A 15,978-nucleotide genomic window follows, 5' to 3' on the forward strand; every position below is an offset into this window, starting at 1 on the left:
ATAATAGGTCTTAAAACTAATGTGAATTTTCTTTTTTTTTTAACTAACATTCCTTATTTTAGTGAATCAGCTTAGTGATTGTTGTTTTGCATAAATCAAAATGCCTGTTTGTTACAAATATTGTACAATAATTATCAGAAAATTTATTGAATCTTTAATATTTACCATTATAAATCTTTGTTAAAAAAGAAACAAAACACTATGCACTTTAGATGTCTCAAAAACAAATTGCCTTTCATGGTTTTTAATGTGGCCAGAACACAACAGTACAATGTTTCTGTGCTTTTCTGCTAGTTGGGGTGTACTTCCAAAACTAATTGAGTCATGGTTGAGAATAAAGTAACAACAGTTTATACACAATAAATATTAAAGCAAGAATGTTATCAACATCTGAAAAATCATTACCTGGGAAGAAAAATCAAGCAGTTTAGTTTTATTAAAAAACTTAAAGGGGTTATTAATAATCACTGTTCAACTGCTTTCTTCGGCAATGAAACTGACTTAAATATTTTAAGTCCCTCCTCCCCAGTAATGACTGGTTTTCTCTTTAAAGTATAGCCCAAGTAGCACTAAAACATTAATCTATATTGTGACTCTTACCAATATTTTGAATGTGGTAGAATATGAATACTGTGAGAACTCCATGAAAAGGATATTTAAAGTTAGGGTGAACTCGATATTGTAATAAAAATGTTCATATGAAATCTATCAATGTTTTCATATTAATTTGGTGAATACATGTCCCGTGACTATGAACGATGATCGTGAATAAAGTAAGGTGTAGCTCTGGAAGCGCATGTAAAGTGTGACTTATATAATATAAGCATGGTACCCGCGCACCTGGAAAGTCATGAATTTCAGTATTGAACAAAATTTTTCATGATTTTTACTATTTTTTAAAAAAAGTCATGGATATAGGTCGCTGAAAAATCTTAATTTTTAAAATGGAATCCCCCCCCCCTCAATTTCATTGTGTTCCAAGTACCTGAATTCCTAACAAAATCACTACTCACAGTCATATTTTATTAGAATATAAAATGTCTTTATCATGTNCTTTTTTTTTTTTTTTTTTTTTTAACTTTTTAACTCAATGAATTTTTCGGAATTTTGACTTGGGCTCACAATTACCCCTGAAGTTAGGTGTAGCTCTGGAAGCACATGTAAAGTGTGGCTTATATATTATAAGCATGGTACCCTAGCACCTGGAAAGTCATAAATTTCAGTATTAAACAAAATTTGTCATAATTTTTACTTTTTTTAAAAAAAAAAATCATGGAAAGTCATGGATTTAGGTCGCTGAAAAATCTTAATTTTTAAAATGGAATCCTCCCCCCCTCAATTTCATCGTGTTCCAAGTACCTGAATTCCTAACAAAATCACTACTCACAGTCATATTTTATTAGAATATAAAATGTCTTCATCATGTTCTTTAAAAGTTATGGTGTTCTTTCAAAAAATGAGAGAAAAAACATTTCTGGAACAAATTATCTTTTAAACTTCTGTGATTTAAGAATTTTTATTTTTTATTTTTATCAATTTAAATTTCAAGCCAAAGCAAGCGAATCATTTGCAAATTTTTTTCATTTCGAAATGAGAACAGACAAATAAGGAGTATTTCTTTCTTTTTCTGATGAACAAGAAAAGTATCTTTTAAATATAATTCTTCACAAAAAAAGAAAAAAAAATTTGCTTTTGTAATTTTTTCCGCCAGCTATTTTATTGCTTCAACTCTGTTACTCTGTTTTTTAAATTTGAAATCTATAAATATGAAGATGCAGAGTATAACAGTTTTGGTTATAATTATCATTTCAGTTATTATAATGCTTTTTTAAATTTATTGCTACGTTTTTGTCGGAGAAAATAGTAATTTCTTTAAGTCATGAAAAATTCTTGGAATTAGTCATGAATTTGAAAATCTAAGATGTAGCAGATACCCTGTATAAGTATAAATTTAAAAAATGAGAAATTATATGTATTTTACAGAAAAAAAGAAATTTGCTGTTGTCAAGTTTTCACAATCAGAACATGTAGAAGTTATCCCTATTTCATGGCTAATCAACAACGAGAAGGGCAAATGGCCTCCCGCTAAGAAGTCTACTGTGTATCTTAGAAGGTGCATTAGAGAATCTGCGGAACCTGAAAATGATTGGCAAACATTGGATTTGAAAGTGTACTGCTTATCAGGTTACAAAATTATCTTTTTATCTAATCTTTAAAGAAATATAAGTGTGAAATTCCTTTTAATATATTTGTATGTTTTTTTAAATTTTCAGAAACTCTCAAATGTGCAAATAAACTTGCACAAGCGGCATTTGATGCATCAATTATCGAGACATCTTCTTCTAAGGAAAGAGCCAATTCCCGCAAAAGAATAAGAATCAAGCCTATTAGATTTCGTGACGATTCAAGTGAAGAAGAAGAAGACATTACAAAAAATAAATGCACTGAAGGTTTATATTAAAATTTTTTTTTTGTCCTTAGATTTTTTATAATCAAAACCATAGCTGAAAATGACATTGATTTGATGTTATACTAAGTAGGAAAATGCAGTAGAACCTCTATTACCCAACATCCACTAAACCAAAAATATGTCAGTTAATCTAGTTTCTTCTATACATTGTAATTAGAAATGTCATGAATATTTTGCAAGCTGAATCATGAATAATCATAATTTGCTCAAATAAATTAAGATTATGCTATTAGTAATTAATTCACTTTGTGAGAATAAAATGTTGTATTTGCATGCTCCAAATTTTAAACTATTATAAAAAATACAGCAAGATTGAGGAATGTAAAGATTTTATAATCATGCTAATAATCTAATCAAAGTCTGAATTTAGTTAGTATTTTAAGCATGATAATTTTATATATTAAAAGAATATTTGTTTATCAATGAATTTTAAAAAATGGTTGCTATTTTGTCACCTAGTATTCGACATAATCATGATTCATTACATCCCGTGTTCATTAGAAACAGGGTCTGACAAAATTGTAATTTTTAACAGATTCCATTCAGCATAAATTAGCTTATGAAAACTTGATTCCCAATGAAAACTAGGTCCGAAAGCAGTTTTATCCTCCTCACATTCCAGTCTCTAAATGTTAGAAACTAAATTTTATTTACATGTGTTAGACTATACACTTTTAAACTGTTGATTAAGTTTTTCTCCGAATGAGTACTAAAATGGCTGAATTTAAAAAAGTAAAATGTCATAATTTCTGTTATGTTAGGTAATATATACTTTTTGGGCATGATCAAAATGAACTATTAAGTTCATTGCTGAATGTAGTAGAATTAATCTGCTTGATTTGTAAATAAATAGTAACAAACATAGTGCAAGCTTTCATTTTTTAACCGTTACAGGGCTCCTGCGGCCTTGAAAAGTACTTGAATTTCATTTTGATTTTCAAGGGCCCCTAGAAGTACTTGAAAATGATGTTAAATCCTTGAAAAATTCAAAATGACCTTGAAAAGTATCAGAAAGTTGCGAAAACCGCCCTATTTCCCACATTTCTGTATTTAACTTAAGCACATAAGTGTGAGAGAATGACTTTCCTGCCTTTCCGATGATGGCGCATACTGTTTGATTTTAGGATTTAACGTGCATTTGGCTGATTTTAGAAGTTTTAAATTTTGGGAACTGCTTCGGATTCGGACAAAATCTCAATTCTTATTCAGGCGATTTTAATTTCAATCATCGATCTTCGTATTTAACTTGATTTAAAAGTTAAGTGATGCAATTTGTTTTCATGTGATTCAAAAATCGTACTCGCATTCCCATTCGCGCAATTTAAAAATCTAATATTGGGATTTGTACTTAAGCGTTTTTAAACCCCAATATCGCAATTAGTTTTTCTGCATGAGTTTCAAATCCAATGTCGCTATTCGTATTTACATATTTTTAAAATCCAATATTGCGATTTGTTATCATGTGGTTGTAATATCAATTATTGATTTTCGTATTTAGACTTGATTTGAAAACTACTCGTTGTAATTCGTGTTCATGTGATCATATCAAGTGCGTATGATCGATGCTACTGAAAAAAAAAAGTAAATTCAAGTATGATTGGTTAATTAAAACAGTCAAAATGACCGAAATTGTTAGTAAAAATCTATCAGAAGATATTGAGGTGAAAGTTAGCAACTGTTTCAATTTAAAATGGTTGACCGGTAATAAATTTAAAATGATAACTAAGCCGCAACATCCTATAATTGATTAATTTTCTTTAATAGAGAAGTGGTCGAAATTTTAAAATTATATTTAAGAGCAATTTAAATTTCACTGTCTAAATGCTTCTGCCACTTTAAATATTATATAAAAATCTCCCGGCAGAGTTATTTTTAAAGATCTAATTGATATCACAGTATTATATAGTGACTCCTCCCCGTGACTACGTTGGAGAAGTTCAGTTTTGTTTCAATTTTTGTCTGCTTTATTTGGCTCTTTTTTTTCAATTATTTTTTACCACATGCATTCAAAAGTTATTTAGTATATTTGTTAATGTTAGTTTTGTTCTTTACATATCATATAAGACGCTTGAGTTTTTTACAAATAAATATCTTTTTATAGTTTTAATTAGTATGTTTTCTATTTTCTTCACTCTAATTGTAAATTTGTTATTACAAATAAGTTTAAGTGTACTTTGTTTTTTATTTTTGTATAGATTTTTTGAAATGTTCCTCTTTTCTTCATTACTTGTCCGAATCTTTGCTTATTCAGAGGTTGTATACCTAACTTGAAAAAGGCCTAATGTAAAATTCAAATCCGACGTTTTTATGCATCACGAATTTTATTCTTGTCTTGATGTCAATCCCCCTTGCTTTTTTTATACTTAGATCACTTTCCAAAATCAAGAGAGAACAATGGAAGTCTTATTTTTCAATACTGCCGTTATCTAACATTTATTGTCAACTAACTATTATTGTCAAAACATTTCAGTTTAAAATGTTAAATTTTAGTCTTAATCTTTTGCTAAAATTTAAGGCCTTGAAAATTTTTAATGAGTCTTAAAAAGTCCTTGAAAAGTACTTGAATTTTATTTTTAAAGTAGAGCATGAACCCTGCATTAGCAAAGTTAGCTAGTACTAGCAATTTTAAAGCAGTGTCACATACATTTTGTGATTCAGTTTAAGGGGGGAAGAGAATTTTACCGGTGACAAATGTATAAAAATTATGCTCCAAATTTGACATGTTTGACTAAGTAAATGATTTTTAAAATTGTTTTCGGAAAATTATTGATTTAGAACAAAAGGACTTTTTTTAAAAAAAGCTAGTGAGTGATTCAAGCAAACTATATTTTACTCAAGATAGTGATGATTATATTTACAGTAATCTTGGTTGAATTATTTGTATTACAATGAATGATTACATCTTCAAATTAATAATTTTTATTTTGCTCTGTTTATTTTCTTTTAGTGTCTTCAATATTAAACGTAAACCAGATGAGTGAAATGAATGATAGTGCTAAAATGTTAACAATGAGTAAGTGACAAGTTTATTAAACTTTTTTAGTTTATTTCTAAATAAGATGCATTTAAAATACTAGTTTAGTTATGTTGAGCTAAATCTAAGAGACTTATGTTTAAGGTTAGAAGTTAAGTTACTTTTACCTCATTTTGAGGGAATTTTTCAAAAAATATCATGCTAATTTGAAGCTTATCTTGTAAATCATGTTACTTTTTTTAACTCTTCCTTCATAGTTTATTTTGCATTTAATTTTTTTTTAATGTAACTAATTGCTATCTTTAATCTCTGTGCACATACAAGATTTTTTTTTTCCAATTAACACTGGTGGCTTTGAAATTCTTATTGACCTATTGATAAAATTACATAAAATAGTTTAACTAACAATTATTTTTTTATTGTAAACTATCAAGATAGTTGTAAATTCCTATGCTCAGCTTTTATTAGTTTTCACAATTGCTTTAATTTGTTTGTTGTTTAATTTGTTTTCACAATTGCTTTAATTTGTTAGCTTCGCATGTGTAGAATTCTTTATCATAGAATTAAAAGCACATTAATAAAACTGTGCACACTTAATATCTTGTATTTGTTATTTTAGTGACTAAGATGTTAAATCATGCCAAAGATACTAAAGATGAATTGAAACATTTAAGAAATGAAGTTAAAGAAATAAAGGATCAACAGATTCAGTTCTTGAATAAAGAGACACATGATTCAACATATGGTCTTTTAGAATTACCGAGGGGTATTGTGTTTCCGCTTTCTTCAGATGCTGATCTTATTCAATTAGAGGAAAAGTTAAAAGAAGATAAAAACTTACAGTCTGCTCTTGTAAGTAACCTTATTATAATTTATTTTTTTATAACTGAATCATACAATGTTATTATAATCGTTCACTGATTCTGGTATATGATTTCATAGGTGGCATTTAATTGAAAACTGGTGTATTTTTTATTGTGATCTCACAATTACAGGTGCCCCTTAGCGCTATGGATGGGAACCCTTGCTCTTAAGAACAGACCATGGATCCTTAACCTTTTCAAAATTAATTCTTCTATTAGGAACGAAAATTCCATTTTCATTGTCCCATTTGTTTTGTAATTTAGGACTTGTGGAGAGGGTTTTAATGAACTATACTGTAATACATGGCAGAGTCGTGTTGTCTTTAGGGTGCTTGTCTTCCAATTAAATAACACAATTTTGAATTCCAGCAATGCTGCGAATTTCACACCCGGCTTACACCAATCACAGTGCTGGTGTAAAATATCCTCAGGGGTAGACAGATCATGGNCAGGTCATCATAGGTATGTGTAAAATTTTAAATATATTTTAGGTAAACTAAGAAATATTGAGAAAAAGGAAGAAAAAAACCTTGTAAAATTTTTTTCTTCTAATTTTTCAATTTAAACCGTTTTTTTATTTATTTTTTTTTTTTTTTAACTCAAGAAATTTTCCGGAATTTTGACTTGAACTCACAATCACCCCTGGCTATGGATGGGAACCCTTGTTCTTAAGAACAGACCATGGATCCTTAACCTTTTCAAAATTAATTCTTCTATAAGGAACGAATATTCCATTTTCATTGTCCCATTTGTTTTATAATTTTGGACTTGTGGAGAGGGTTTTAATGAACTATACTATAATACATGGCAGAGTCGTGTTGTCGTTAGGGTGCTTGTCTTCCAATTAAATAACACAATTTTGAATTCCAGCAATGGTGCAAATTTCACACCCGGCTTACACCAATCACAGTGCTGGTGTAAAATATCCTCAGGGGTAGACAAATCATGGATTAGAGTCCCCTTGCTGCCTTGATAATTGGGGGGGTTCATGGTTTTCTTCACCATGTAATGCAAATGTGGATTAGTCATATCGAAAAGTCCTCCACTAACGCAAATTTTTCTCAACAATTAATCCAGGAGTTCCCTTGTCTTCTGGATTGGGTACAAAATTACAATGCAATGGAGTTCAACTTTAGCTGTCACAAATTCAAAAAATTAGGTTTGCTGTTAAACGATAGTTAGAAAATAAGATTATAATAACACATGGCATCAGCTTGGTTAAATGGCTCTTACATTCATTGTTCCTCACCATCAGCTTAATGCTCACTAATGGTGCACCTTTGAGAATTGCTGGTACAGCTCAATTAGCCTTAAAATTTGCAATCAATTTTCAAGCCCCAGATCTATTGCAAAAATACGGAAACTAATTCCTCTTTTTCTATATATATTTTTTTTAATATTATTTTAAATGTATAGTTAAATAATTCAAATTAATTATTAGTAAAATTACAGAGTCAAAGAAATAGATCAGTTAATTGTGAATAAAAGTTGAATCTTTATTCTAAAGCAAAATTAAACAGAATTTTTAAATATAAATCACTTGTTTTAAGCACCAGGGTAATATTTCTCCCATTCTATTGTTTATATGTGCATTTCAAAATGGACGAAATAGTTTTTTTATAATGCTTCAATTTGAAATAGGATTTTGGGTATTTCTTTTGTTCTGTTCTTAATAACTATATGACCAAAATANGCTGCAATTACGCGGAAAATTGTAAATTATGCGGGTTTCCGCATCCTCCGCATCTTCGCATAATTTATAGGGCCCTATACATAACGTATAAATATATATAACATTAAAGAAAAGCATTTTTATTTTAATTATTTTTTTAAACCTGATGCACAGTAAAATTAATAATTGCTTTGTTACAGAACATTATTTGGAATTTTCAGAAGTCAACACTTTTCTTTTGCTTATATATTTGTAGATTAGCAAACAAATTTTGTTAAAGACTTAATAGAATTAGTTATTAAATTATTGAATATAAGCAGTTTTTCTTATTATAAAAAAAGTATGTTAAGTGAATTAACTATGTCCTTAGTGTGTGTGTGTGCGTGCGTGCGCGCGCCTTGTAGATAAATACCCCCTCAAAGAATAAATGTTTAAATTATTTATATTGTCTTGTAGCTTTTTTTAAAAAAAATAACAAGTCTACATTTTTGTTTTCAGATTCGTTATTTTGACTGCATATGCAGCGGTAAGACTGTATCTGGATTCCTATTGAGCATATGCAGGAAATTTCTTACTAAGGATCTTGCCATGCAGTATAGCAGGCTGGGGAGGAAAGGGAAGAAATGCTTTGAGAACCACTCCGTCATCACTAATGTCATTTTGGGTAAATTTGTTCTGATTTTATTTATTTATTTATTTATTTATTGATGCAATGAAAATTACGTATTCTCGAAAAATCCTTGAAACATTTTTTAGTCTCAAACAACAATTCCATTTGCAAACAATAAATCTAAATGTTTCTGTTCCTCCTTCCTTTTATTTAACCTTACAAATAGTAATTTGTAGATAATCCCTTGAATTTCTAAGTCTATTCAGGATTTACAAGTTTCCTGTATGCATCATATATCACCTCAGTCCACATTTATCTTACTTTGGCATGCGTTGTTAAATAAGAGAAGTTTTAGTTTAAAAATAATTACGCAAGAATGAGTTTCTCTATATTTGAATTTGCAGAAGAAAAAATTTGTGTGTGAAGAGAAAACTTAAGTTTGCTCAAAAGTTGCAGCAACTCTAACAACAAAAAAAAGGCTTGAAGAAAAAATTTAATCTTAAAAGTCTAACGCAGATGTATTTCAACAATTTTTGACTCTGAATCTGATCAAAAAGAAAATATAATTTGGCTGAAAGAATTGTTGTATCTAGGAATTAAATGCATTTGTAAATGCAATGTGCTTTTAATAAATTTGAGCTTTTGTGTAATTTTCCGACAAAGTCTATGTAATTTTCTGAAAAGGCCTTTACTATAATATTTTAAATTTTTTTTTTTTACTTAACAAATTTTTGATTTTAATATTATTAGATTAGGAGAAATAACACGTGATAATTTTTATGAATCTATGAATATTTCCTCAAAACTTTAAAGCAATACAATGATGTGAATTCTGGTTTTGAGTAAGTTATTTAAAGCTACACATTTTACAGTTTTGGGGGATTTTTTTAATGTAATTTTATTACAGTTTAAACTGGTGGAAACCAATTTGGACGATGCTAAAAAAATCTTTTAACATTAATTGCATGAAAACGAAGATACTTATCAAAAATCTAAAAACAAGCAACTCTTTGCTATTTAACCACGTTTTAAAAATTTTGGATTGCAGGATTTCATCGGCATAATTTTGACACAAAAAATTAAATAGAGAATCTAAAATGCTGCACTCTTTATGTCTCAAATTGCAGTTAGGTGATGGCTTTGCATTTTATATGTAACAGTTTTATTGCTAAATACAATAAAAATCCGTCATCAGTTTATTTGTGAAAATTAAATGTAAAGGATTAAAAGTACTATATTTAGAATTCTCACTTCCCATCTCTACCCCTTCGACTGTTGAGTTTGGTTGGCAGAGTAAGGGCTTTTTAAGTAACCAATATCTAATCTAAATTTTAGTTTTTAGAGAATGGTCTTTAATACTTAGAAGTAAAATTAAAAAATACAATTAAAGCTTAACGTCTTCTATAGCAGTGCATACTTTGGTTTCTGAAGAATTTATTATTTAATCAAAGATAATTCATTGTAACTTAAATTATCAGTACAGAATCTTGCTTTTGATGCATTATGTCCCTTTTTGAACCTTGTGCCATTAAATCCTTCATTCAATTTAATTTTTAAGGTTTCACTAGAGGCTCACTATTTAATTGTGATCTGTTAGATTGTCTTACAGTGTTTTATTTTTTAAATATTGATATGTACTTAATGTTTTCTTTCCAGCAACAGTTCAAAGACGCTTTGAAGAGAATAGGCAGGTGATAGCCGAAAAATTTGGAAAGGCTCTGGCCCAAGCAGTTGATTGGGACGGAAGACCGAAAATTATAGAAGTCACCAATTCCTTAGACTTGGAGACCGAAGAATGTGTCAATATGTTCTAAATTCAATAATTGTATATCAAATAAAATGATTCAAAGCTATTTTTTGTTTCATTACTCTATATTCACAATTTCTGTATTACAAAGTAATTTCTGTATTCTGCATTACCGCAGTGGACTGATCGTTAAGACACGCTTCCCAGCTGATCACCGAAGTCAAGCANTTTTTGTTTCATTACTCTATATTCACAATTTCTGTATTACAAAGTAAATACCTATCAGAAGTACACCTTTCTACTAACAACACAACATTACTTATTTGTTATTACTTTATTCCATTATTATTTGTCCAACATTATTTGTACTTACCACAACACTAAACTAATTTTAGAGTTTTTTGTGCGATATTTTAAATATCTAATATTTAGTGACGGATATCATATGTCTAAATATCAACAGTGTTCAGCACAGCATGTCTTCTTTTGGATCTTGTGCCATTAAACTCTACATTATACTCAAGTGAAAAAACATAATTTACTATGATGGTGTAAATGTGATTATTTTAAAGCAAGCTTTAAAGTCTTTGATTTTGATTTTATGAATCATAGTAAAGCTGAGAATAATTTTGACGTGCATTGCATTGGTTGTCCATTTTTTCTGCAATGCTCTGAAAGGGCAAGTATAACCATTTCCAATACATCTATCACATTTCAAATCTTAGCAGATAAATTTCAAAACCATTCATGAAGCTTGTGAAATTTAATTTCAGATTTGTTTAATGTAGGGTTTAACTTAAAAGTAAGCCTTTATCGTAATTTTTTTATTTGATTTGCAAAAGCATAAACTGATGTCTGCCTTAATTAGTATGCACTTGCATTGTCACATTCATTTGTCTAACGCTATCTCGCCTTATAGATTTCAGCCAAAGAATTTATTTTAAAATTTTTCATAAAAACTGACTGATATTTTATTTTAAGGCATTGTTTGAAAACAATATGAAATCTATGCTTACTAGTTTGTAGAATGCCTATTGTCTGACAACGATGAAAATCACTTAATTTTCCGTTATTCAGATAGAAGCTGTGCGTGTAACTGTTTATCAAGATATCCTGTGCAAAATTTGTGTAATATAAATAAATTTCTGTAGTCTTTTTTGCAAATTTAATGAATTAAATCTCTAACTGTAATGTACAACCTTTAGTACAATTTTTTAAATAAATGATATCCATATCTTATAAAAAATAAGAAAAATTTCAAATAAAGTAGCAGAATTGTCAATCGGAGACTGATAAGGTAGTATTATATAAGTAAATAGGTACTATCAGTGTATATTGATTATTCCATTTAGGAAATGCCAAAATTAAAACCACGACCTGGTTATATGAGATCCACTATCATTGACCCCCATTTTTATTTCATGGACCCCTTGCAGGTTGTTGTCGACATAAACCACTTTGGGAGTCACTGTGTTAGATGGAATACCCAAAACATGTGCAACAGATCATCCCAAATGATACAGAATATAGTTAATCTTTATTTTGATGCGATGAACTACTAGAAACTTGTTTTGCTTAATCTAATAACGTAAAGCTACCGGCAGAGGACAAAAAAATTATTATAAATAAAAAGAAACTATTTTAACTTTGCTTTATTGTGTTTTTTTTTATTGAAATTACATACATTTGCTGACTTGTGTGCTCAATATAGGCTTATAAGTCATTGTCAAGTAGAAAATACAAATAGAACAATTCAGAGAAAGACATCACAAAGAATACATCCAGGGTTACGGCGGGATTCGAACCCGCTACCTCCACGCTTAACAGAGCGTTTGGACCGGCGATACCGCTCGGCCAGGGAGGCCCCTTTTATTGTGTTGGAAGGATGTGCATGCAAATGCAGTCAAGGCAACTAAATTTTTTTTTATGCGGGCTGCATATAATCATGTTAAACTATAGTCTGTGTATGGAAAGAGCTGTCCTCTCAATTCGTCTGGAAGAGTTGGCGATGACTATTCGACCAAGTTTCTATATTTAAGGTCCCGCAGTGGACTGATCGATAAGACACGGTTCCCAGCAGATCACCGAAGTCAAGCATCACTGGCTGCGGTCAGTGTGCGGGTGGGTGACCACTTGGATCAGTCTGCGTAGGGACCGAGGGTGTGCGGTATTGGTCCTCGTTAAACTGTGCTACCGTAAAGTGCTCGACTTCGCGCGCAGGTCGTCGGGCTACCGAAGCGGGGGTGCCATCCCCTCCGCAGAGGATCAAAATTGTGATGGCATGTCTTCGGATCATCCTCCGGGGTGTTTCCCAGACCGTCGCCAATAGCCCATTGTGCAGTTCTAGTGCGACGTAAATTAACAACAACAACAACAAACTTATTTCCGCAATTATAATATTAGTAGAGCGGAGTACGAGTTTTATAGTGCACTATTTTATTCCATTTACACATCAATTAAATTAGATTAGTAATTAAATTAATTTAAATTTAATTAATAAATGTATGAAATGAATTTTTTCTTAAGTTTTTCACACTACGCATCACTACAGTTAAAAATTAAAATCTTTCACAGTGAATAGCAGTATACCAGCTGTCAAAAATACATTTGAAGTTGATGAATTTTCAAAAAATCAATATCGGGTAAGCAGGGGATCTACCCAAAACCGAAAAACATGGCAAGGGGGTATACGAGACAAAAAAAGATTAGAAACACTGATTTAACATATTATTTTGCTGCGAACTTAGAAACTTTTAATTACTAAGATATGTCGAAAAGCGTACAGATTATGATGAAATGAAAAGAATATTATTCAATAGTTAGAGAATTATTGATAGTTAAACTTGTTTCGGAAAAAATAACGGGACTCTCTACGGGCTTCTGGAATGTAACTACAGAATTAAAATGTGGCATGCTGATGAAAGGGTCATATCACATTTATTTATGAACTTAACACAGATATTTTCTGAAATTTCAATTTGTTTGAAATTTATTTTTTTACCCTTTTTTAATGCTTCATGTAAAATTTTAATTTATTGCTCAAAATGTGTGTAAAAAAAAGTGTAGGGAGTACGACGAAATGATGAAAAAATTCTGGTTTGACTTTTATTTTTATATTTGTGTGCACTATTTTTTGGATTCGTTTNGCATAAATCCATTGCAAATTCCGATTTGCGAGAAGATAATTGAAAACAGGTGGAAATCAGAGTCGATGTTTTCCCATCTTTTTTATCTTTTGCTGTTTTATGCTTAGATGTCTCCAAGTGCTGAGATATAAAATACTTCTTCTCAAAATTTACTGACTTCTCGCATGCCTTACAAAACAGAATGCTCCCATCAGTAGAAAACACATCCGACCCAAATTCTTTCACAAAACTGTCCAGTTTTTTGCTTGTGCAGGCTTTTACTTTAGGCATTTTAGAAATAACTAGTATACTAGAAAACTTTTTCGTGCTCCTGCTACAATGTGCTCAACCAGCTTGGTGAATTCGTTTTGTAGATAAGAGAGCATACGAGTTATTCGATGGTGTAGGCTATATGGGCCGTAAGTAAGAATAAATTCTATTGACTGTAAGTAAAAATAACTCCAATCTTTTCACTCCCTTTCTCTCTCTCCTTGCAAGCACGTTTTCTGACGCCACGACGAAGGTGACGCCACGAAGAGACGGAGAGAAAATATTAATAAGACAAAAGGAATAAAGTCCTAATCTCTATAAATGCATTACAATGCGTCGGATGACAGTCAACCATTTCTGTACTTCAAAATTTCTTCATTTTGCGTTTATGCTCGGTTAAAAAGCACAAAAAGCTTTGCAGAAAAATTTTAAATTAGACAGAAATAGGCATTTATGAACAAAAGGAACGAAAAAGGCATTTTCAGAAGAAAACGTTTAAAAAAGGCAGAAAAGGGCATTTATGGCATTTTGCCTGAACTTCCGGGCTCTACTTATAATATAAAGGCATATATCCATCTACATTCCACATAATTTAGCTATGAGGTAAAAGTTTTATTAAAATTTAAGTTATTAGGATTATTTTTTTATATGAAACTGAATTATTATAAACTAACAGTTGCCTGCAGCTCCTCCCGCGTACGTTTTTATTTTCTCTGCGTATAAGGTTTTATTTTGTAACAAAAAAGTATTATTCCGCAGTAAATTGTAGCTTAGCCAGTATCAAATCTTTAGCTAGCTATATCTCCAATTTTATCAGCGCACAAGATCACGAAGATTTGTTGCTTTGTTTTTACGTGAAAACGTAATAAACAGATCGACAATACACTGCGAAGATTTAGTTTCTGACTGTGTCAACCTTCATCTATCAAAAGGTACTTCAAGATAGAATCGAGTTAACACGAGCGATTTGGTATTTAATATTTTTAGTGGTAGTTAGTTATGCCACATTACTCCCCTTCCAGAATTTTATCTGTGATAGAATTCGATGAACGGATACCAGTAGTTGATTCATGTTATTATTTTTTATTTATGTCATATTTTGCTCATTATATTTTTACTTCATAGCATTTCGCTCATTATTTTTTCCTTCATTTTTGTGATAACAGTAATTTTTTTTATTGTTATTATTCTTATTTTTTGTTTAATGACCGGGAGACTTTATTTACTATCTATCAAAAGGTACCTAATCGAGTTAACATGTCTTATATACTAGCGATTTGGTATTTAATATTTGTAGTGGTAGTTAGTTATGCCACAATAATATTACTTTAAATATAGTAAACCGCTACAACACTACTACGGTTTTGCATACAAACTTGCTTCCGCAATTATAATATTAGTAGAGCGGAGTACGAGTTTTATATTGCACTATTTTATTCCATTTACATATCAATTAAATTAGATTAGTAATTAAATTAATTTGAATTTAATTAATAAATGTATAAAATGAGTTTTTTCTTAAGTTTTTCACACTACGCGTCACTACAGTTAGAAATTTAAATCTTTGCCAGTGAGTAGCAGTATACCAGCTGTCAAAAATACATTTGAAGTTGATGAATTTTCAAAAAATCAATATCGGGTAAGCGGGGGGTCTACCCAAAACCGAAAGACAAAAAAAGATCAAAAACGTTGATTTAACATATTATTTTGCTTCGAACTTAGAAACTTTTAATTACTAAGATATGTAGAAAAGTGTACAGATTATGATGAAATGAAAAGAATATTATTCAATAGTTTGTTTAAGAATTAGTTGAACTTGTTGGGGAAAAAATAACGGGACTCTCTATAGAGAGTCCCGTATACGGGCTTCTGGAATGTAACTACCGAATTAAAATGTGGCATGCTGATGAAAGGGTCATATCACATTTATTTATGAACTTAACACAGATATTTTCTGAAATTTCAATTTGTTTGAAATTTATTTTTTTACCCTTTTTTTAATTCTTCATGCAAAATTTTAATTTGCTGCTCAAAATTAAAACTTGAAATTACGAATGTGTGTAGAAAAAAAGTGTAGGGAGTACGATGAAATGAAGAAAAAATTCTGGTTTGACTTTTAATTTTATGCTTGTAAGCACTCTTTTTTCGATTCGCTTAAAAAATTCTCGAGATATGATGAAATACGCAAAAAGTAAAATTAACATTAAGGGGTCTACAAATTTTCGGCCGCACTCCGGACCGAACTAT

General features: G+C 30.3%; 1 protein-coding gene across 1 annotated transcript; it reads left to right on the forward strand.

The window, feature by feature from the left end:
• The first annotated feature begins 1,053 nt into the window (after window positions 1-1,053).
• On the forward strand, window positions 1,054-10,442 carry LOC107444847 (uncharacterized). The gene is made up of 6 exons (XM_043040014.2): window positions 1,054-2,184; window positions 2,274-2,450; window positions 5,418-5,483; window positions 6,064-6,296; window positions 8,478-8,643; window positions 10,246-10,442. Exons 1-6 carry the CDS (start codon window positions 1,959-1,961, stop codon window positions 10,401-10,403), a joined length of 1,026 nt encoding a protein of 341 aa, XP_042895948.2. The 5' UTR covers window positions 1,054-1,958; the 3' UTR covers window positions 10,404-10,442.
• The last annotated feature ends 5,536 nt before the right edge of the window (window positions 10,443-15,978 follow it).

Source organism: Parasteatoda tepidariorum, chromosome 7, assembly GCF_043381705.1.
Source record: "Parasteatoda tepidariorum isolate YZ-2023 chromosome 7, CAS_Ptep_4.0, whole genome shotgun sequence".
Taxonomy (NCBI): domain Eukaryota; kingdom Metazoa; phylum Arthropoda; class Arachnida; order Araneae; family Theridiidae; genus Parasteatoda; species Parasteatoda tepidariorum.